Raw genomic sequence first — 23,984 nt, forward strand, 5'->3', positions numbered from 1 at the left:
TTCTTCGACTGGCTTCCTTTGAAGTGGGGCTGTGTTGCTAGTGGACATTGCGGCCGAATCTTCATTCTCAATCGTTGAAGTTCCCAAAAGAGGATGATTAGATTGATTTTTGTTCAATGTTCAAATTTGCGAATGAATGGTTGTGGTTTTTGGTGAAACTTTTGTTGTGCTACGCGTGTTGTTATTATGTACAGGCTTTGAAGAGCTTTTCACTCAGCTATGGTTCTATATCTATAAATTTCCTAGGAACCTCCACTGGGTTCTACATGATGTTGAGCGGAACTTTACACGATTATGGTCCGTCAGCTGGCGTTAATATTATTCACATGTGTTTGTTTATGGTTTGTTGTACGTATTACTGCTGCATGGGTGCACTTGCATTACTAATGCAGTTGAAGGCCTCAATTTTGCAGACATACACAGTTCCTGAGCTTTACCAAGCTGGTTGAACCCGACGTCGGGGGCATAGTTTGCTCCTGGTGCAAAATTTATATGTATTATGATTGTTGGGTTTATTTATGTAAACATGGCTTACATTCCCAACTCTACGAAGGTGTGTATGTGTGAATGCTGAATAAGTTGTTTATGCGTTTGTTATTATGTACAGAAATGAATTTGTATTATGCAAATTGTTTACTCGGGAACTGACTACGAGAAACAAACTATTCTAGGCTAGCTATGTTGCTGGTTGCGAGTTCTATGCTTATGTTGCACTGTTTGTGGGCGATGATGCATTTGCGAATTTCATTCCACACGGAATTGGCTTAACCGCTCAGAAGTTACTGTGGCGTGAAAAGTTTGTTTTTCGCGGGTTTTAGGACCACGTGACTGGCGATGCGAATTTGATTCTGGCGAAGGTAATGAATCGCTTTCCGGACTTGCTTACACTTTGTGAACTAAGCTGAACTATGGCTTTAGACTGGCTATGTAATCGTATGTATTGAAAGTGATTTACAGTGATAGTGGTATTGATAATCGATTTTCACTTAACAGTGGCCAAATCGGTGGATTTTTTATATGTACTGAAAGAGATTTGTTTTGCCTTCCTCACTGAGGTAAGGCTATAATCCTGCTCTAAAAATGAACTTTGTATAAAAACGTCGTAGACCCACCTTCATGTATACATATCGACTCAGAATCGAAAACTGAACAAATGTCTGTGTGTATGTGTGTGTGTATGTATGTATGTGACCAACAAAATAGCTCATGTTTCTCGGCACTGGCTGAACCGATTTGACCCGAACTTGTTGCATTCGACTTGGTTTAGGGTCCCATAGATCGAGTTTTATACAGATTGAAGTTTCGATAAGTAGTTCAAAAGTTATGTATAAAAATGTGTTTTCACATATATTTGGATCTCACTTAACTGTATGTAAACTATGTCCGGGTCTATCATCCGACCCATCGTTGGTTAGGTTATCAAAAGACCTTTCCAACGAGTCCAAAACATTGAAGATCTGGCAACCCTGTCTCGAGATATGGCCTCTTAAGTGATATTGATGTACTTTTTTGAAGCCGGATCTCACTTAAATGTATGTAAACTATGTCCGGGTCCATCATCCGACCCATCGTTGGTTAGATTATCAAAAGACCTTTCCAACGAGTCTAAAACATTGAAGATGTGGCAACCCTGTCTCGAGATATGGCCCCTTAAGTGATATTGATGTACTTTTTTGAAGCCGGAACTCACTTAAATGTACGTAAACTATGTACGGATCCACTATCCGACCCATTGTTGGTTAGGTTATCAAAAGACCTTTCCAACAAGTGCAAAACATTGAAGATCTGGCAACCCTGTCTCGAGATATGACCACTTAAGTGATATTGATGTACTTTTTTGAAGCCGGATCTAAAAAATAGATGAAAGCCATTGTTGTGAGGAAGGCTCCAACCACATAGGTGGATTAAGTTAGTTTTTAAATGAGCCCCTGTTTTCTCACCCTCTTCAACTCATTGCTCAGAATCCGTTCTTGGAACGGTAGATTGAAATTGCTGATTCTCGGTCATAGCTCAACCAATCGAGAAAATTATTTTTCCAGTAATTTGTACGCTCGGCCCGTCTCGCACATCAGTAAAACATTTGCTTAGCAATACAGGACTTTCCAAGTTAAAAACGTGATATATCAAATTTGCTAACCCTTAAGTGGACTCTAAGTTAAGTTTTCTCTTAGGAAAATGCATTTTAAAAAATTAGGTTTTTCAAAAATCTTAAAAATAAGGGGGGTCACGGGCGCGAGAGTAGACCAAATGTCACCAAACTTGGGATTCTTTGTTTTTGAAGCAAAAACAACATCCATGCCAAATACGAGCAAATTTGGTTATGGTCGATGTCGGACACGTGGTCACTTGTGAAGGAATTCCCCAAGTAAAATCAGAATGGATTAACACAGTTATAAATGATTTTGTTTGTATTTTTACATTTTTGTAAATTATTGTTATGCAGTTTTTTATTGACTAAACAGTTTTTTGTAAAAAAAATCTGAATAAAAACTGGCAAACCAAACTAATCTAGATACAAATGTTTATCAAATTTATTTTCAAAACTGAAAGCAAAAACGAACATTAGGGTTTGTTCAAATATTACGTCCAGTGATTTTCGGGATTTTGGACCACCCCCCTCCCCCCTGTCACGCACTTTGCCTATACCTTTAACATGGGTGGTCACAAACCCCAGATCCCCTCCCCTATTCATGGACGTAATTTTTGAACAAACCCTTAGAGCAACAACGATTGGACAACATCACACATAGATATTTAATAGGGCTAAATGAATTGACTTCTTGATACTCTATTCGAACCCTTTTTTTTAAATATTACGAAATAACTCGGCAAAATAAATAACAAAATCGTTCTCAAATTTACGTTAAATGCAAAAGTAAATAAAAATGGAAAATTAATCACAACGATTACGGCGGATGCTTTCAATACATACGAATACATTGAAGAACGATAGAAAAAGAAACGAAACTCGAAAGGGAAAAGAAATGAAAAAATTAAATTGTTTTTCTTTAAAATTGACTCTTGCAGCATTAAGATAAACAGAGAGCGCGCCGTGGGGGAGTGGGAGAAGGGGAAAAATCACCAACCCCGTTTTCACTTTCCACACTTGCTCCCCCTCGTTTTCCGACGCGTGGGGTTGCGAAAAAAAAAACGCAAAGTTGTCGTGTTACGAGGATGTGGAAATGGAGTTGGGGGAGGAGGAATCGTGAAGAGAATACACATTTTTAAAGTTGAATTAAATAGGGCTCGAGCAAAATGCATGTAAAGAGAACGTAGCGAACAAGTAAAAACAGTAATATATCCTTATAATTATTTTTATTTTTATTATGATAAAATGATTGAAAGCAAGCAACAGAGCGGCGTCAGTGGGACTTTTTTTTTTGTTCGTGTTCGCTTCCCGTTTTTATTTTGTTGTGGTGGAACGGGGAGAGTTTGGAAAGTTTCCTGTGGTGGTGGTGGTGGTGGTTGTTTGGGGAAGGAGATATTTCTGTTGTATTTCATTCAGCGATTGTGGTTTGCTGGTGGAGCCTGGAGTGAGTTGAGTTGTTGAATGTGTTAAAAGCAGGATTTTCCTGCAGCATCTGGTGACAGCGTAAGGTAGGCAGAAAATGGTTGTCCCGAGGTGGAAAAGTTTTTGCCAAATGGCTTACCTACTGATTAGATTTTAAATGAGTTATTTAAGTCCTTGTGGTGATATATAGCTTTCTTAGATATTTGAAGGGTGCGGTTCATGATTTATGTTTTGTATGGACTATTGTTTATTTTTATTTTGTTGTCTTTTTTCTAAAAAAATAAATTTACATTTTAATTGTTAGATTACTGAGAAAAAGTCTCACAAACATATGACATTTTCGAAAAAAATCTTTGCAAACTCAATGTCAATATTATCAATAATTAAAAAAGATACAGTTCAAAATCCTTAAAATTTTAAGAAAATAAAGATACTGATTTGGATCATACATACTTTTAAAATATTTGATTTTTCCAATCATTTTGCAATTGTTACAAAAATTTCAAAATTAAATAAAAGACTTTACAATATATATTTACAACTTTAAGACATATAATCATCTAATCTTCATTTTCATCATTTAAATTTTCCAAGCTTGTAAGGAAAAAAATTAAAAAAAACGTGAATTTCATTACATTACATAACATTACACACTTTTACAATATTTGATTTTTCCAATCATTTTGCAATTGTTATAAAAACTTCAAAATTAAATAAAAGACTTTACAGTATATCTTTACAACTTTAAGACATATAATAATCTAATCTTCATTTCCATTAAAAAATTAAAAAAAATGTGAATTTCAGCGCTTAATATTTAAAAAAAGTTAAAATTTTCAGACTGTGTGAGAAGCATTGTAATCAAGAAAAAGGAAAATCTTTGCTTTAATCGATAGATTTTTTTTCAAACGAGGAATGAACCCTAAACTGTTTCGAATATAGGAGCTGGCTGTTACTTTGCTAACTGATAAAAAATAAACATGGCTGATTTATCAAGTTATTTACAAACTTGGCATACACTCTAAATGGCAATTAATATTTTCAAACAAACTGTAAAATATAATGCCAAGTTTGTCAACGATAACTTTATGGTGGTTCGATAACTATAATTCGTTTAAAGTTACTTCTTAAAAAAAATTTATTAAAACAACATTTTTCCAGCCTTTGGAAATTTTCTGTGAAAAGATATTTAAGATTATGTAGTAAGTTTTAATGTATGATGCTCATTAAAAAAAGTTTTATATATTTTACTACATAAAAGATTCCAGTTTATTTTTTTCTTTTATTTTCAAAAAACTTCGTTTATTGGCTATTAATAATAAATTTTACATGAATAGATTGTAAAATATATAGTGTAAACTACAAAAGAAATTTTTAGTTTTACATAAATCACCTTAGTTTTTAAAAATATTAAAGCTTTATTACAACTTGAGAGTTTTTTTTATGTAAAAGAATCAAATTTGGAGAAAAAAACAAAAATGTGTCATCGGGACTGGCAACACCAGCCAGCAACAGTCAACTGTTCGGAGCTCCTCAAACTTTTCGATTTTTTCGCCGTAATTAACAGTGTTTACCCGCGAGTTTGCTGCTCCAGCATGCCAAGGGCCGGCCGTGGCCGTGGCAGTTCGAGTGCGGCCTCGAAAAACCCGCGAAGTTCATCTACCGGCAGAGTGCAGAAAGGTAAACATACCAACGCCGCATCGACCGCCATCGCGCACGGGAGCGTGCCCGGTGACGTCATCGATCCTTCTTTTTTACACGTGTCATACCGTCCACGTGAGTCCCCAGTACGGACGAGACAATCGACCCGGGCATCCGGAAGTAACGTCATGATTCGAAATCCGGACACTTAGTACCATATTATTTTTGTTATAGCTGGCAAAAAATCATGTAATAAGTTGGAAATGTAGAAATATCATCAGGATATAGTATAAATAGTCAGTTTTAAGGGAATGCATGCAAAATATGTCTTTTCTTTCAATTTTTCATCAGAATTTGAAAATTAAAATGACTTGTTGTGCTTCGAATCCCGGACACTGATAAGAGCTGATTCGAAATCCGGACACTTTTGCTTCGAATTCCGGACACTCGATTTTACTTATGAATAGCACAAATTTGGACTGAAATGTTAGTGAATGGCATTCTTTAGGTCTCAAATAAGCTGTTAACATCAAAACAATTGATAGTTTATATAAAAAATAGCTAGAATTTAAGGAAATCAAAACCACTAATTTCTGCTTTGCCTTCCCGGTGCTTCGGACGCCTATGAAATATTTCCGTTGAAATGTTTCGCATTTTTGGTAAACTTATAATTTTATTTTATTTAATTGTTTCGGCATTAACTACAGCGTTCAAACAATCTTTAAATGAAAGTTGATGTTAGAATTCATCAAATTACACAGTTTTGACATTCATAATGCGCACTTATATCCAAATAATTGATAAAGCAAGTTGAAGTGTCCGGGTTTCGAAGCGTCCGGGAATTCGAATCATGACGTTACTTCCGACCAGCAGCAGCAGCAGCAGTCCACCAGCACTACGACAACAACCACTTCCAACGTTCCCACCAGCAACGAATTTGAGATGCTGAGTGGAGAAGAAAACAACACCGCCAGTGACAGCAGCAGTGCTGGCGACGACGATGACGATGATGAACTTGCGCGCAAGCAAGGAAAGCAGAAAAGTGTAACTCTCCGAAGGAACGACGACCACCTCCAATTTTTGTTTTGGATACGTTGGCGGACGATGTTGACGAGTTGCTTGAGGGACTCCAATATTGTCTTAAAATTAGTAAAACTTCGGTGCAAGTGATTACGCATAAAAACTGAATTTCGACTTGGTAGTGAAGAAGTTGAAGTTGCGAAACTTCAAATTCTTCACATTTGACCCAGCAGAGAAGGTCCCAGTGAAGATCGTCCTTCAGGGATATCCGGACCGCCCGATCTCCGACCTGGAAGAACACCTGTCGGGCGTCAAGGTTAAGCCTCGAGAGGTTAAGGTGCTCTCGAAATCGACAACGGTGACAGGTACGTACACATTGTACCTCCTGTACTTCGATCGTGGGTCGGTCAAAATCCAGGACCTACGGCAGATCAAAGCACTGGACGGCTTCTTCGTGACGTGGCGATTCTACACGAAGAATCCGACCGACGCAGCGCAATGCCACCGCTGTCAAAAATTCGGACACGGTTCAAGAAACTCCGCCCCGGTGCGTTAAGTGCGGTGAGACCCACTTCACCGAAAGGTGCAATCTTCCGCGGAAAGACCAGCTGGGGGAAAACGCCCAGCAGCACAAAGCGCGCGTCAAGTGCGCGAACTGTGGTGGAAACCACACGGCGAATTTCCGTGGCTGTGCCGCGCGGAAAAAGTACCTCGAGGAGCAGGACAAGAAGAAGAAAGCGCCAGCGTCCCGCCAACCTCCAAAGACTTCGAGCACGAACGCTGCAGCAGCTGGCGGCGGACCGGTTCCATCGACCAACCCAGCATTCCCTCCCGGTTGGGGAGGTTCGTACGCTAGAGTAGCCGCTTCTGGGAGCGGTACTTCACCGGGACAAGCAGACGTTACCGGAGATGATCTCTTCACGCTTCCCGAGTTTTTCGCTCTTGCTGGAGAGATGCTCACGCGCTTTCGTGCCTGCCGGAACAAGGCAGAACAATTCCAAGCTCTGAGTGAGCTTATGATGAAGTATATCTACAACGGATAAGCTGCCTTGTGCAGCGAAGTTTTTCGACGTCAAAAGACAAAACAAACTGTGATCTAGTTTTAAGCTTTTCTATCTTTATCCTTTTCCTTAGCAAATTTAGAAGGTTTTTTTAAAATAATTTTTCCTTCTGTTGGCAAATCCATTGTTAGAATATCCAATTACATCAAAATGAACTATAGTACAAATCATAGTTGAAAGGTACTCCAAAACTCTATTAGGTTATAAGAATTACGAAATTGTGAATTGATTATTTACTAATAAAAACTTATTGAATTAAATTGAACAAAAATGTGAAAAGATAGATTTCAAAAATTGCTACATTAATATTAAAACTTAAGTATTTTCAGTATTTTGTAAAAAAGTATTTTACAAAAGAAAATGTGAGATCGATTTAAAATTTCGCGTCGTTTGGTACTCATATCACAACTTGAGGAATTTTAGTATTTTTGAAAATACGATATTTTTTAAAGTTTAGTATTAAACACTAAAAATTCTAATATGTACAGTAAAAATCTATATAAAAATTGCTTGATTGGTGTTCTCGAAATTACTAAAAATATCAATAATATCGCTATCAGGGGTGAAATTGGGTCTGAGAGTGAGATTGGGTCATACAAATTTCAGCATTTTTGATAGACCCAATCCCGCCTCTAGACCCAATGTCACCGCTGATGACGGTAACAAGAAAGAACTTGGGAGAAATCTAACTCCATGATTTCTTTCAGGATTCTTTCTTCGGACTGAGTGCGTCTTTATTTGATTGAATTAGATTTAATAAAAATTGCTTTATTTGATTTGATTAACTTTGAAATGCGTTATTTTGTTACAAAAAATATTGGCATTGAAGATTCTGATACATTGAAAATCTTTGCAAAATTTTGCTACATTTGGTGTCACTATGAAAATCAGAGTATTTTTTTTAAAATACGGTATTTTGCAACAATTAAAGCTGTTGCAAATAGTTTTTGTCAAAATCAGCTTGTGGGAGCAAGCAAAATATTTTTAAGTAACTTCAAATTATCAATTTCCTTGCGATCAGAATGTTGAAATTCTGACAGCAACACAAGTTCATCTATATTTTGAATAAATTCCTTTCCTCCTCGGGACAACCCACCTCGCAATGAATTGTGATTTAATTTCCATGCCGTTTTATGCGTTTCGTTTTTGTAACATTGCACTAGTGTTGTTGTTAGTCCGCACTCTGTGTTAGCGACGAACGAATGCTTGAGTGATGCGGAAAGCATGAACCGCTCGGAAGTGAGCTTTTGCTGCAACTTTTGCGTACGAGTCTTTTTTTGTGTTGTTGTATACCGGCTTGCTTGTTTTGCGTATTGTGGAAGGTTTGCTGTTTGGTTTCCTTGCAGCTTGAAGGTGTTTTTATTTTTAAATTTTGTTTGCTGAACTTGTTTGGTGGGTTGATGTTGGGTGGACTGGAGGTGGGTGGTGGATAAAAGGAAGCTTTTTTTTGGCGCGTTTTTTGTTCGTTTCTTGAGCTGTTGCTGTTTGTTTATTTGCTTAGGTTTCAAAGAGAGAGAAAAAAAGAGGAACAGAGACAGAGAAAGATTGAGAGAGACTTGGGCCTGGCTCACCTAAACTGAAGATTCCGGACGCGGTTCAGCAGATCCGCGTGTCCCGAGGTGTACTGCTCCATGACGTCTTTAACGTCGTACGGTTTCTGGGCTTCCCGAAACTTTTTCCGTGCCACGAAATACTTCAGCTGCGAAATTTTGGGACCCGGGCCAAAGGGCGTCGATTGATTGTTGATTGTTGTTGTCGGTTGATTTGACGGGGAGATTTGTTTGTTTGTTTACGTTTTTTTTTATATATTGTTGTTTTCGTTCGACGATTTTGCCAGGACAAGGGTGCCGCAGTTTCAAGGATTTCGTTTGTTTTGGGGCGGGTGGGTGGCACACGTGGATATCGATTTCCATGTGCGGATGTTTTGCGAACGCGGTATCAATAGGTTTTTAATTTTGTGCAATTTTCGCCGGAATCAGGTGTTGTCGAAAATAGAAGAGAATAAGGAAGGGATTTCGTGAGCGATTGTGCGATTTGTTTCAAGGTTTTGATAGGTGAGGAATTCCGTTTGACACGGCAAGCTTTCGTCGCTGGAGGTGTTTGGGATTTTCTTGTGGATAGTTTCCTTTTATTTTAGCAAGTTTTTTTTAATGATTAAGTCAACCTTTTGAATTTCTTTCGGATTTTTTTTGAATCATTGGCCAAAGGGAAAACCATTTCATGCAATCTATGAAATCTATGCAATCACTAATAGTTTGATATATTTTCACGTAATCCATTTGAGTATTGAGTTATATTTAAAAAATAACTTTTCGGAATTTTCTAGATTAGCATCATGTTATGGTATTCCATCATTCTTTACATATGTGAAGTAAATCGAGCATTTATGACTTTAATATTTAGATTTTAGCTTATTTCATTTAAACAATTTTAAGTTTGCAAAATATATATGGGTATATATGAGTAGACTTTTGGACTCAACCTTCACCGATTTGGACCAAACTTGGAGGGAACGTTCATCTATTGATAGTTAACAGAAATTCCAAGTTTGGTGCTGGTTGGAGTATCCCTCTATTTTTGGCACCGCCGTCTTTTTTGACGATTTTCGAAATTTGTTTTTCTTTTAATCATAACTTTGCAACTATTTGAGCAAAAGACTTTGTACAGGTTGCATCTTATAGAAAATTTTCCAAGAAATTCGATAAAAATAAAATTTGAACCGTTAAATGCCCACTAATATTATATTTTAACGTTTTAAGTATTAACATTCTGTTGTGACCAATTCCTTATACTTTATTTTGTTTTATTTTATCACCATCGTGTTCCCCGGACAATTTTACATAATAATCCATGTAGACCTCAAACTAAAATGAACTATTGGTAACATATAGCGATTTAGCAAATCCGAAATAAGTTTCTCACATATAAAAACCGAACTATGCGGGATTCATCCCTTTTTGTTGAAAAGTACACCATGTACTTCCGAGTGCTGCGTAAAATCAAACTTTTTTCAGTAAAATCGCTGTATCTTGCCAATAGTTCATTTTAGTTTGAGGTCTACATTAATTATTATGTAAAATTGTCCGGGGATCACGATGGTGATAAAAAAAAACAAACTAAAGTATAAGGAATTGGTCAAAACTGAATTTTAATTACTTAAAACGTTAAAATATAATATTAGTGGGCATTTAAGGGTTAAAATTTTATTTTTATAGAATTTCTTGGACAATTTTCTATAAAATGCATTCTGTAGAAAGTCTTTCGCTTAAGTATTTGCAATGTTATGATCAAAAGAAAAAAAAAAGGATTTTTAGAAAATCGTCAAAAAAGAGGGCGGTGCCAAAAATAGAGGGATGGTCCAATCAGCACCAACCTGGGATTTCTGTTCACTATCGATAGATGAATGTTCTTTCCACGTTTGGTCCAAATCAGTGAAGGTCGAGTCTAAAAGTGTACTCAGTTGATCTGGAATGACCCATATTTTATTCAAAACATATTTTTAAAAGCCATCGGAGATGTTTTCATTTATCGTCATTGCTTTATAAATTACTCACATCAAATCAAGGAACATCGACCAGTTTACTTAAACAAATATTTTCCACTCCATTGACCTAATTTATCGGAATGGCTTCCTCCGGAAGTCAAATATTCCGGACCACACGTAAACACATCACATTCGATTGAACCAACTGAAAGAAAGCCCTTCCTCCCAGTTTAGATTTGACTTTCATCTTAGCAGGTAACGCAAACATCTCTGCTTCCCCCGTCCACCGGATGTTGGGAACCAAACAGGATATTTGTGGAACCGGAACCCGGCTCTTTATTTACATTCCAAGTTATACTTGTACACCTGCTGGTGGGGTTTGGGAGGTACGTATGGAATTGGATAAATGACAGCGGTATGATAAATTTCTTGGTGCTAATATTTGCCTGCTGTTTGGTTTATGGCACTGTGGTAAATGTGTTGAATTTTGTTTGAGGTTTGAATATTTGTTAGAACACTCATCAGCACGGATCGGAAACAAAATACCAATAGAAGAGCAATAGATTTTTGGAGTTTAGATGGCCACTTCAAGCACAACTTTTGCCCACTGTTGAGCTGCAATCATTTTTCATTCGGTCACTTTTTGTCGGGGTCATTGCGAGGGTGGGACCCGCTTAAGGCAATGGCTACCACCAACCCAGGTAAGAAGGGCGGAAAAAAGGTGCTGCAGTATGGCCAGCAATGGTTATTTATCACTTTCCGTGAAAGGGGTAAATAAACTACACGTTCTGCGCTGCACCAGATAAGACTGCAAACCGGTGTAGACTTTGACCTCAACTGGGGGGTCCCTGTTCTGAGTGAAGGGTTGAAAAAAGGATTAATTACTGCAGGACAACCGTTCCGCATAGAGGGCGTCTTCGTGGAACCTCCGTTGCGTGAATTTAACTGCGGGTGTGATCAGTACTTTTGCATGGTGATAAAGAGAATCTCACTTGGTTTGCTGCGAAGTAGTCTGCATTTTTAATGATGTTTAAGGGACAACCCGGGAATATTTAATTATGCTGTGCATTTCCAAACAGTGCACAGTGGGGCCAAACCCGGTGCTAATCCCATGAAATTGATTACGAGAAAGGCCGCAGGTTTTTTGACCTCAAAAATAGTGTTCTATACGTAAAAAAGTCCGATAAATCGAATGGTGATGACCCCATCCACCGGAGACCACGGGAACAGGTCCATTTTGCCCCTTTTCCCCTAAAAATCAATTTTCTCAAACTATTTGACCTGTACAGAAAAAGGCCGCAGGTTTTTTGACCTCAAATATAGTGTTCTATACGTAAAAAAGTCCGATAAATCGAATGGTGATGACCCCATCCACCGGAGACCACGGGAACAGGTCCATTTTGCCCCTTTCCCCCTAAAAATCAATTTTCTCAAACTATTTGACCTGTACAGAAAAAGGCCGCAGGTTTTTTGACCTCAAAAATAGTGTTCTATACGTAAAAAAGTCCGATAAATCGAATGGTGATGACCCCATCCACCGGAGACCACGGGAACAGGTCCATTTTGCCCCTTTTCCCCCTAAAAATCAATTTTCTCAAACTATTTGACCTGTACAGAAAAAGGCCGCAGGTTTTTTGACCTCAAAAATAGTGTTCTATACGTAAAAAAGCCTGATAAATTGAATGGTGATGACCCCATCCACCGGAGACCACGGGAACAGGTCCATTTTGCCCCTTTTCCCCTAAAAATCAATTTTCTCAAACTATTTGACCTGTACAGAAAAAGGCCGCAGGTTTTCTGACCTCAAAAATAGTGTTCTATACGTAAAAAAGTCCGATAAATCGAATGGTGATGACCCCATCCACCGGAGACCACGGGAACAGGTCCATTTTGCCCCTTTTCCCCTAAAAATCAATTTTCTCAAACTATTTGACCTGTACAGAAAAAGGCCGCAGGTTTTTTGACCTCAAAAATAGTGTTCTATACGTAAAAAAGCCTGATAAATTGAATGGTGATGACCCCATCCACCGGAGACCACGGGAACAGGTCCATTTTGCCCCTTTCCCCTAAAAATCAATTTTCTCAAACTATTTGACCTGTACAGAAAAAGGCCGCAGGTTTTCTGACCTCAAAAATAGTGTTCTATACGTAAAAAAGTCCGATAAATCGAATGGTGATGACCCCATCCACCGGAGACCACGGGAACAGGTCCATTTTGCCCCTTTTCCCTAAAAATCAATTTATTCAAACTATTTGACCTGTACAGAAAGGCCGCAGGTTTTTGACCTCAAAAATAGTGTTCTATACGTAAAAAAGCCTGATAAATCAAAAGGTGATGACCCCATCCACCGGAGACCACGGGAACAGGTCCATTTTGCCCCTTTTTCCCTTAAAATCAATTTTCTCAAACTATTTGACCTGTACAGAAAAAGGCCGCAGGTTTTCTGACCTCAAAAATAGTGTTCTATACGTAAAAAAGTCCGATAAATCGAATGGTGATGACTCCATCCACCGGAGACCACGTGAACAGGTCTATTTTGCCCCTTTTCCCCCTAAAAATCAATTTTCTCAAACTATTTGACCTGTACAGAAAAAGGCCGCAGGTTTTTTGACCTCAAAAATAGTGTTCTATACGTAAAAAAGTCCGATAAATCGAATGGTGATGACCCCATCCACCGGAGACCACGGGAACAGGTCCATTTTGCCCCTTTTCCCCCTAAAAATCAATTTTCTCAAACTATTTGACCTGTACAGAAAAAGGCCGCAGGTTTTTTGACCTCAAAAATAGTGTTCTATACGTAAAAAAGTCCGATAAATCGAATGGTGATGACCCCATCCACCGGAGACCACGGGAACAGGTCCATTTTGCCCCTTTTCCCCTAAAAATCAATTTATTCAAACTATTTGACCTGTACAGAAAAAGGCCGCAGGTTTTTTGACCTCAAAAATAGTGTTCTATACGTAAAAAAGCCTGATAAATCAAAAGGTGATGACCCCATCCACCGGAGACCACGAACAGGTCTATTTTGCCCCTTTCCCTAAAAATCAATTTTCTCAAACTATTTGACCTGTACAGAAAAAGGCCGCAGGTTTTCTGACCTCAAAAATAGTGTTCTATACGTAAAAAAGTCCGATAAATCGAATGGTGATGACCCCATCCACCGGAGACCACGGGAACAGGTCCATTTTGCCCCTTTTCCCCTAAAAATCAATTTATTCAAACTATTTGACCTGTACAGAAAAAGGCCGCAGGTTTTTTGACCTCAAAAATAGTGTTCTATACGTAAAAAAGCCTGATAAATCAAAAGGTGATGACCCCATCCACCGGAGACCACGGGAACAGGTCCATTTTGCCCCTTTTTCCCTTAAAATCAATTTTCTCAAACTATTTGACCTGTACAGAAAAAGGCCGCAGGTTTTCTGACCTCAAAAATAGTGTTCTATACGTAAAAAAGTCCGATAAATCGAATGGTGATGACTCCATCCACCGGAGACCACGTGAACAGGTCTATTTTGCCCCTTTTTCCCCTAAAAATCAATTTTCTCAAACTATTTGACCTGTACAGAAAAAGGCCGCAGGTTTTCAAACCTCAAACATACGAAAAATAAGAATAAAATAATTTAAGAATTTAAGAATTTAAGAATTTAAAAATTTAAGAATTTAAGAATTTAAGAATTTAAGAATTTAAGAATTTAAGAATTTAAGAATTTAAGAATTTAAGAATTTGAGAATTTAAGAATTTAAGAATTTAAGAATTTAAGAATTTAAGAATTTAAGAATTTAAGAATTTAAGAATTTAAGATTTTTATTTTATCTTAAATTCTTAAATTATTTAATTCTTGTTTTTCGTATTTTTGAGGTCAAAAACCTGCGGCTTTTTTCTGTACAGGTCAAATAGTTTGAGAAAATTGATTTTTAAGGGAAAAGGGGCAAAATGGACCTGTTCCCGTGGTCTCCGGTGGATGGGGTCATCATCATTCGATTTATCGGACTTTTTTACGTATAGAACACTATTTTTGAGGTCAAAAAACCTGCGGCCTTTTTCTGTACAGGTCAAATAGTTTGAGAAAATTGGTTTTTAGGGGAAAAGGGGCAAAATGGACATGTTCCCGTGGTCTCCGGTGGATGGGGTCATCACCATTCGGCTTATCGGACTTTTTTACGTATAGAACACTATTTTTGAGGTCAGAAAACCTGCGGCCTTTATCTGTACAGGTCAAATAGTTTGAGAAAATTGATTTTTAGGGGAAAAAGGGGCAAAATGGACCTGTTCCCGTGGTCTCCGGTGGATGGGGTCATCACCATTCGATTTATCGGACTTTTTTACGTATAGAACACTATTTTTGAGGTCAGAAAACCTGCGGCCTTTTTCTGTACAGGTCAAATAGTTTGAGAAAATTGGTTTTTAGGGGCAAAGGGGCAAAATGGACCTGTTCCCGTGGTCTCCGGTGGATGGGGTCATCACCATTCGATTTATCGGACTTTTTTACGTATAGAACACTATTTTTGAGGTCAAAAAACCTGCGGCCTTTTTCTGTACAGGTCAAATAGTTTGAGAAAATTGGTTTTTAGGGGAAAAGGGGCAAAATGGACCTGTGCCCGTGGTCTCCGGTGGATGGGGTCATCACCATTCGGCTTATCGGACTTTTTTACGTATAGAACACTATTTTTGAGGTCAGAAAACCTGCGGCCTTTATCTGTACAGGTCAAATAGTTTGAGAAAATTGATTTTTAGGGGAAAAAGGGGCAAAATGGACCTGTTCCCGTGGTCTCCGGTGGATGGGGTCATCACCATTCGATTTATCGGACTTTTTTACGTATAGAGCACTAGTTTTGATGTCAAAAAACCTGCGGCCTTTTTCTGTACAGGTCAAATAGTTTGAGAAAATTGATTTTTAGGGGAAAAGGGGCAAAATGGACCTGTTCCCGTGGTCTCCGATGGATGGGGTCATCACCATTCGATTTATCGGACTTTTTTACGTATAGAGCACTATTTTTGATGTCAAAAAACCTGCGGCCTTTTTCTGTACAGGTCAAATAGTTTGAGAAAATTGATTTTTAGGGGAAAAGGGGCAAAATGGACCTGTTCCCGTGGTCTCCGATGGATGGGGTCATCACCATTCGATTTATCGGACTTTTTTACGTATAGAGCACTATTTTTGAGGTCAAAAAACCTGCGGCCTTTTTCTGTACAGGTCAAATAGTTTGAGAAAATTGATTTTTAGGGGGAAAGGGGCAAAGTGGACCTGTTCCCGTGGTCTCCGGTGGATGGGGTCATCAACATTCAATTTATCAGGCTGTTTTACGTATAGAACACTATTTTTGAGGTCAAAAAACCTGCGGCCTTTTTCTGTACAGGTCAAATAGTTTGAGAAAATTGATTTTTAGGGGAAAAAGGGGCAAAATGGACCTGTTCCCGTGGTCTCCGGTGGATGGGGTCATCACCATTCGATTTATCAGGCTTTTTTACGTATAGAACACTATTTTTGAGGTCAAAAAACCTGCGGCCTTTTTCGTAATCAATTTCATGGGATTAGCACCGGGTTTGGCCCCACTGTGCAGTGTGTTCAGTGTGTGTGTTTGCGTTGGTATGACTGTCACATGTGTTACATTGCACACACTCGGGAGGGGCCATATATGCGAAGCACGTTGATTACTTTTCCAGACGACGTCGTCGACGTCCATGGGGTTTGAGGGATGCTGTGGAGCAGGTTGCACGCCAGTGGACAATAAATTAATTACTGTAAAACTACCATCGCGCAGGGCACTTTGTCTAGCAGTGTTGCCATGCGATCACCTAAGAGTGAGCTGCAACAACAGCAGCAGCACTTTTCGGGGGAGGGACTTCGGTCGGGACAGGTAATCTAATCTGGTTTGATCAAAATACAGGTGGAGGAGGCACTTTGTGAGGACGTTGTGATCCCCGAGGGCAGTGTATTATATAGTTGTACACAGTTCCCGATTTTCAAAGACGTGAAAAACTATCAGGTGTGGGTGTGTTTGTGCGCGAATAGTTAAGTTTTGTGAGGTGAATATTTCCAAATATAATCACATTTGTTTCATTACCCTTATGTGTAGTTATTTTCAAAAACAAAAAAAAAAAGTAATGAAACTTGGGAAATTATCAAATCAGGGGAAAAGAGAAACGGTCGAGAAAGATAGTTGTGAGACCGCATTAGGTAGGATTTGGTGTAGCTCTGAAGCGACGGGACCCTAACATACAGGCAAGTAAGATGTGGGAGAAGAATCCAACAACCAAGGACAGAAGGGAGGAAACTTGTTTACGACATCGACATTCCAACGCTAAGAGGAACGAACGAAAGAGAGTCTCAACGGAGTCATAGATGCAATGAGAGTTTGGTGTTATTAGTTTGCAACAAATTCATTTCTAATTCAACTTCTGGAAAACTCATGCTTAGGGTTAGGCTCTCTATAAATTAGAGATTTTAGATGAAATGTTGGCATATATATGTTTTCACGAGATGTAATTTTAAAGATTTATTCGTAGGCTTAGTTCAACCAGAATGTTTTTTTTTTGTCAATAAAACTAAGTCGAGAAATTATGAAATTCTTGCCAAAGGATACACAAGATAATTCTGAAGTTGTTGTTGTTTGTTGTTTATAAAGTGACGAAAAGTGGTCATTAGTCATCAGAATTTTTAATTAGTTTGTAATTTGTCAACAATGCAGGGTTTGTTCATTGTAGTCTTATTCTCAAATATTGCTCCAGATTTTTTTGACATTGAAAATCGGAAAAATAGTTTTTCCGGCGTTACTCATACAGTACGTACAGTACATATCTTATTTACTTGACACGGAAAAAATGAATCACATGTAAACTCAGTTGATGTAAACTTGAAATTCGTCGTAAACGATTGAATTACTAGGGTGTAATATGGTTGATGTTCCTTTTGGGGTCCTAAACAACTCCCCAAAGTTTGGAAACGATTAGTTTAGTCCTCACTTTGCGCAAAGCAATTCAATTTTCTATGTAAATTTGTATGGGAAAAAACATTCGGATGTTGATTTTTATAAAATTCACGTTTAACGCTGTACTAAAACCGGATCCATATTTGGATGCTCTGGAAGGTGCTACTGCTCTATAACTTTGCCGAATAGAGTATGGTGCTAGCTTGCCCCTAAAAAAAAACACAACGTGTTAAAACTCGTCTAAAAAGTGTTTTTTTTTGCTCGAAAATCACGTTTAAGACGAGTTTTGAGGACGCTTTATCTTCTTTCAGGAGCAAGTTAGCACCATACGCTCTTCGGCAAAGTTGTAGAGCACATTCCTGAGCATCTGAATATGAGTTTGGTTTTAATATAGCATGAAACGTGGTTTGGATAAATATCAAAATCAAAAAAAAAATGTTTCCCGATACAAATTTATATGGAAAATTGAATCGCTTTGCGCTAAGTGAGGACTAAACCAATCGCTCCCAAACTTTGGGGAGTTGATTGGGGCCCCAAAAGGAACTGAAAAAATGCTGCGCTGGATAATCGATTTTGATATTACACCCTGATGAATCACACGTAAAATCATGTTTTTACGTATAATTTGTTGCAAATTTATATCAGATTGCAAATTTTTAAAAATTAAATATTGAAGTTATAAACAGTTTGAAAAAAATCACTTACATTGAAATTTTTAAATCGATTGTGCGAGAAAGATTGTGGAAAACATTCAGCGTAAACTCTCATAGCATCGGCGACTCGTGACTCAACCAAGAATGAATTATCAAGATCGAAGAGAAACTAAAGTTAAAACAAAACAAAACTATAAAAGTTGTTCGTATCAAGTAGATCACGATTGCAGAGTTGTAAAAAAGTTGATGTTGAGTTGTGAAACTCATTTCTAGGGTGCCAATTGTTACTTTCACTCATTGTTCAGTTGTTAATATTGGTGTTGTTGCTGATTGGTGTTAAAAGAGGTGGTTTGTGAAGGTTTTGCTTCTGTAGAAATTACACTGCGTTTACGGTGAAATCTTTCAAGTGTTGCTGTGTAAAAAGATATCTAGAACTTGTTTAAAAAAATGTAATTTAGAATACTGAGATAAAAAAAACTCTGTGGCGTGGGAAAATTGAGAAAAACAATCGTTTCAGTGTAAATGTTGCGATAGTTTGCATTCCGGTTTCTAGTGGCTCTCGGAGCTTGACACGACTAGTTAATAGAAAGTGAATTAAAACAAAGTAATAACACCAACAACATCGATAGCTGTAGAGGGAGAAACGGGGAATGGCTGCTAGTACCAGAAGTAGTAGAAAACAAAACTAAACAAATAAAAATTCGCAGAGAAGAAAAATCAGTTTGTTCAGGGTCAAGATCGTGAAACAAGTGGCGGCAAATGCTCTGTATTCTTGTACTTGAACGTTACTGGAGGGGAAAAAAATCAACCAAAAGGAAAAACAAACGTCTCCGAAAGTGGGTCCTCGAGTTAAACAAACGAGAGAGGACTTCGTTAGGGGAGTTGGACGAAATTGCGTGGAAATATAAGAAGGGAAAATTAAACAACACTAATAAATTGAGAAAATAAGTGCAGAAAGAAAACCTTCTATAAATAAGAACAAATTGGAGCTTTTGTCCGGCCCATGAGGGACGGGGGAGGTGTGGGTGGTTTGGGCACTTGGTGAACGTTGGTACGCCGGAATTACAGCGGAAATAGATGCACACAAACAAAGAACGGTGCTTCAAACAAAGTTATTTTTCAAATCAACTAAAGAAAATAGAATGGCATTGAAAAACCAATTTATAGAAGAGACATGAATTTTATCTTTTATCGAAAAATATCGCAATTCAGAACACCGCGAGTAACAATGAAAAATAGAGGGATAGAAGTAGTGTGGGCGGGCGAAGAAAGCACGACTCAACTCCTGAACGTCCACAATTCGGAGAAGAAAAGTTTTGCTCCTTCACTGGAAATGGCCTCACACTTTGAATTGTAGAACCAACTGGTGGCAAAGAAACTTGGACGGCGTCGATGGCGGTGGCGCTGGCATTCGGAAAGGTTAAGTTCGTAAGCCTATTTCTAAGGGTCATTATGCAGAAGATTCCGAAATCGGAGCAAGAGGTCAGCTGGAGTGGGGGGGAAAGTTTCCTCGAATGAATTGAAATGGGGCTCGGAAAACTTATTTATAACTGTACTGCTGTTGCCCTCCTATTATGGAAAGTGGTGGCGCTGCGAAATGATGACGGTTTGCCGTATTGTGGTGCATATTTTGGGGAATTGGGTTGCCATTTTGAGAAATTGAATTCAAGTTATTCTGGATGGGGTCAACTTTAAAGCATTCGTTACTTATTAGTTCAACCAACCCTTTTAGAAACTATTCGACGCAGATCAAGTCCGGATTGCGGTCAACTGAGCGGAACCGCAATTTTTCCCGAGAAGATTCTAAACTCACTGACCGTGGATGATGCGGGTGAAGTTTGCGGTTGTGTCTTTATTAACCCCTCACAAAAAGCTATTGTGATATGTGGTCGTGCAACGCCACGTTTTGACACGTGACACGCCAGCTCTTGCGGTTCATAAACGGAACGTGTCTCAATATCGCCAAGTTTAATTACGACAGTGTAATGACGTCGATGTGCGGTTTCCGGCCGATTTATTGCGGAATTTTATACCGCGCGCGTGACCGAATGCTGACCGGCGAAGCTTTTCCAGCGATACTCTTCTATCAGCGAGAAGGTTTAACGAGGCTCGAATCTCCATTAAAGTCGCATTTCCATGTTTATGCCCATCAATTTGTAGACGAACGAGCGAGCTGGGGTGGTTTTCCTTGTCCAGGATGAAGTCGTGTAAAACATCACTGTGTTAAAACATTTATATCCCTCGCGGGATTCACCATCCCTTTTGGATGGAATAATGTTGTGCCGCTGTTTGGCTAGATTTAGCGGTAAAGCTTGAATGCGTTGAATGTTGAACATCCATCGTAAAACAAGAAAAATATGCATACTTCAATTAGACCTTGGGATAAAAATTCTATAGCAAAAGTCTATATTAACACATTGATGTGTTGTTGTTCTGGTTCACTACTGTTGTCATTATTTTCTTATTGTAGGTTTTGTCTCCTTTAAACTTTTTATATGTATATTTATACTTAAATTTTTTATATGTTTACATTTATTGATTGATTCTTTTCTTGCAATAAGGCCGATGCAAATATTTAAAAAAGTTTTTTTTTATAAAAAATTTAAATAACAAGCCATGGTCTTAAAATTTGAATGAAAACAAGTGTTTTCAAATGCATTTTACACTAGTTCAGTTGTTTTGCAATCATTAGTTTAAAAAAAATGACGAAAACAAAAATTTTAACGAAATTTTTTTTTGCTGTGCTGTACATCGAAAATTTTCAAAAAATCAAATGATTTTTGAATTACAAAAATCTTGCTATAAATGATTTTAAACGCATAGAAATGCATTTTAAATTGATTTCAGTGGATTACACTTACATTTCCATTTAAAAAAATGGTAATTTTCGTCGATTTTTGCAAAAAACCACATTTATCATAAAATCATAACTCCGCGTCATTTCAACCGATTTTCGATGTCTTAAACGCAAATGAAAGGTGATTATATAGGTTTTTTAAGGAAAAATAGTTTAAAGTTTCAAAAAAAATCATGGTAATGGTCTTTTATGTAAGAAAAAAATGTGTAATTTTACCTCCAAATTGTGTAATTTTTCTTCTTTTCTGGTGTAATGTCACTTTTTCAATATTCAACCTTCCAACCTTGCATTTCCATTTAAAAAAAATGGTAATTTTCGTCGATTTTTGCAAAAACCACATTTATCATAAAATCATAACTCCGCGTCATTTCAACCGATTTTAGATGTCTTAAACGCAAATGAAGATTCCTCGGGAAAATTTTACATAATATATCGAAAAGATGGTAAAGTTTTAAAAACAGGATTCCGAGTTACGACTTTTTTTAAAATAAATACTGAGGGTTTCGAAGCGCCACGTTAAATAATGGGAAAATGACGATAACGGTAAAAAATCTATTATTACTATTATTGAAAAATATTTGATGAAGCTTCTCGAATACATTTTGTCTAAATATTTCGGAAACGTTGCTTGATATTTAAAATATAGTCATTAAGTATTTTTTACCATTTACTGGCTGCCGTCTCTGGACTCAACCAAAGCCGTGGAACAAAAACTATGTTCCTAAAAGAAATTTGCAATTTGCATGGAGAAAAATCATTGTGTATCTGTAGCAGGGATGCCACATGGTTTTTTTTTAAATGTCTGTAAAAAAATCTGTGTATGTCTGTGCATTTGTCTAAAATTCAAAAATATATAAATTTCACAGTCATGGAAATCCATCAGAAATTCCTTATTTTGAATTTGAAGTAACAAAATATTTTTGTTTGTGAGATTTTTGAAAGTCTGTGTACATCAAAAAATGTCTGGCACAAGCTCAAATGTCTGTGAAACACAAACAAATCTGTACATATGGCATCCGTGATCTGTAGTACTCAACAAAATAATGGCATGTAGTCTCATACAGCGTAATTTTGTTGTGAAATGTTTCAAGGATTTGCATTAATTAAATTTTGAACTCTGAGTTTTTAATCATCATGAGGCAATAGTTTTTTTTTTATTTCGATTTCTTGAAGGCACCGTTAATAAAAGTCACATTTTTCCAGTAGCGTGACCAGGCTCAGGAAATATTTTGATTACGGTGTTTGTGAATGACCCCGGATAAATTTAGAACAAATTTCTGTCGAAGGAAGGCATGGGACCCCCCCCTGGTACCACCAGTGCATTATTCAGACAAAAAATGCTAAGAATATCTTCATGATCTCCCTCGGGTGAGCTGCCAGTGCAAATTTGATTAACTCCGTGAGTGACGTGAACGAGTTACTTCAAATTGCTCTGATTTTTCACGGAATCGGGAATCGTGTCATGTTGAGTGACTATAGTGATTGACACGTTGAGTGTGCACGGTTCCGGTTTGGATTGATGCTGATAAAGATGACATTTTCGAATTTGATGATATGGTGTTTTTTCAGCTTTACAGTTTTTTCGGCCAAATTTTCTTGATGAAATAAAAGTAAAATAAAATAAAAAATATGCTAAAAGAAAATTACACCGCTAAAGAAAATTGGGTATGGTAATCGATTTTGTGTTGAAAATGTGTAATTTTACATAAAAAACTGCTGTTATCAACATCAGTTCCTGACGAATTCCATTATTTCAGTAAAATTTCTTAGAAAATAGGTAATATCCAAATCCAATTTTTCAACGTTCCAACAATTGACTTAATAAAGATTGGATTGAATCAAAAGTCCATTGCATTTAACGTCACGATTCGAAATCCGGACCCTTAATAGCATATCGTTTTTGTTATAGCTAGCAAAAAATATGTAATAAGTTGGAAACGTAGAAATATCATCAGGATGTAGTAAAAAGAGTCTGTTTTGCGAGAATTCATGCAAAATATGTCTTTTCCAGCAATTTTTCATCAGAATTTTAAAAATATAATGACTTGTTGTGCTTCGAATCCCAGACACAGATAAAAGCTGATTCGAAATCCGGACACTTTTGCTTCGCATTCCGGACACTCGGGTACTATTGTTAATTTGTTAACCGCGGTGGATTTTCTTGAAATAATTCGAACTGTCAAAAATCCACCAAAGCATCTACAAGTGGATACTTTCCTATCACAGTTTTTTGTGTGCTCAATGTGGTAGATGCTTTGGTGGATTTTTGACTGAAATGTTAGTGAAGGGCATTCTTTAGGTCTCAAATCAGCTGTTAACATCAAAACAATCGATATTTTATATAAAAAAAGTGCAGTGGTAATCCTACAGGCATAACCATCATGACGAAGAACTTCGGATACAAAAGTAAATGACATTTTTAGAGTTTTTAATATTTGCGTTTCTTGGCCACAAAATCAATCAAGAAATAATTATTTCGTAAGATCTATTTATTTTTGCTCAAAGATTGTATTTTGACGTTTGATAACAATTAAAACTTTCAAACGCTTCTTTAGCTAATCGTAATAGCAAAATTTTCGAGCCAGTTTATATGAAATCATTTCATCAATTCTCTGTTAAACTTTCGGCATTGAACAATTTTCAAGAAATATTTTGCAAACAATAAAATTTATTACAAAGAGTCATTCTGAACCATGTCTTAAAGACACAATACACAAACCCTAGAGCTTGATACCCATATTGCCCCAACTATTATGGTTCCGCAAATGTTCCCTTATTGGAACATCCCCCGGGGCCTCCGGCCACTCCAGGTGGTGGCCATTACTG

At 37.5% G+C, this 23,984-nt stretch overlaps 1 protein-coding gene across 18 annotated transcripts in view; it reads right to left on the reverse strand.

The window, feature by feature from the left end:
- The window catches only part of LOC6036398 (potassium voltage-gated channel subfamily KQT member 1), a 349,585-nt gene that overhangs the window by 39,652 nt on the left and 285,949 nt on the right, over window positions 1–23,984 (reverse strand). For 3 of the 18 annotated variants that reach the window (XM_038263226.1, XM_038263233.1, XM_038263236.1), the window contains one exon: window positions 8,805–8,932. The exons of the other annotated variants lie outside the window; for them this stretch is intronic. In XM_038263226.1, coding sequence (XP_038119154.1) covers window positions 8,805–8,932 — 128 coding nt within the window. The remainder of the gene's footprint in view (window positions 1–8,804; window positions 8,933–23,984) is intronic. 18 annotated transcript variants of the gene reach the window in all.

Source organism: Culex quinquefasciatus, chromosome 3, assembly GCF_015732765.1.
Source record: "Culex quinquefasciatus strain JHB chromosome 3, VPISU_Cqui_1.0_pri_paternal, whole genome shotgun sequence".
NCBI lineage: Eukaryota > Metazoa > Arthropoda > Insecta > Diptera > Culicidae > Culex > Culex quinquefasciatus.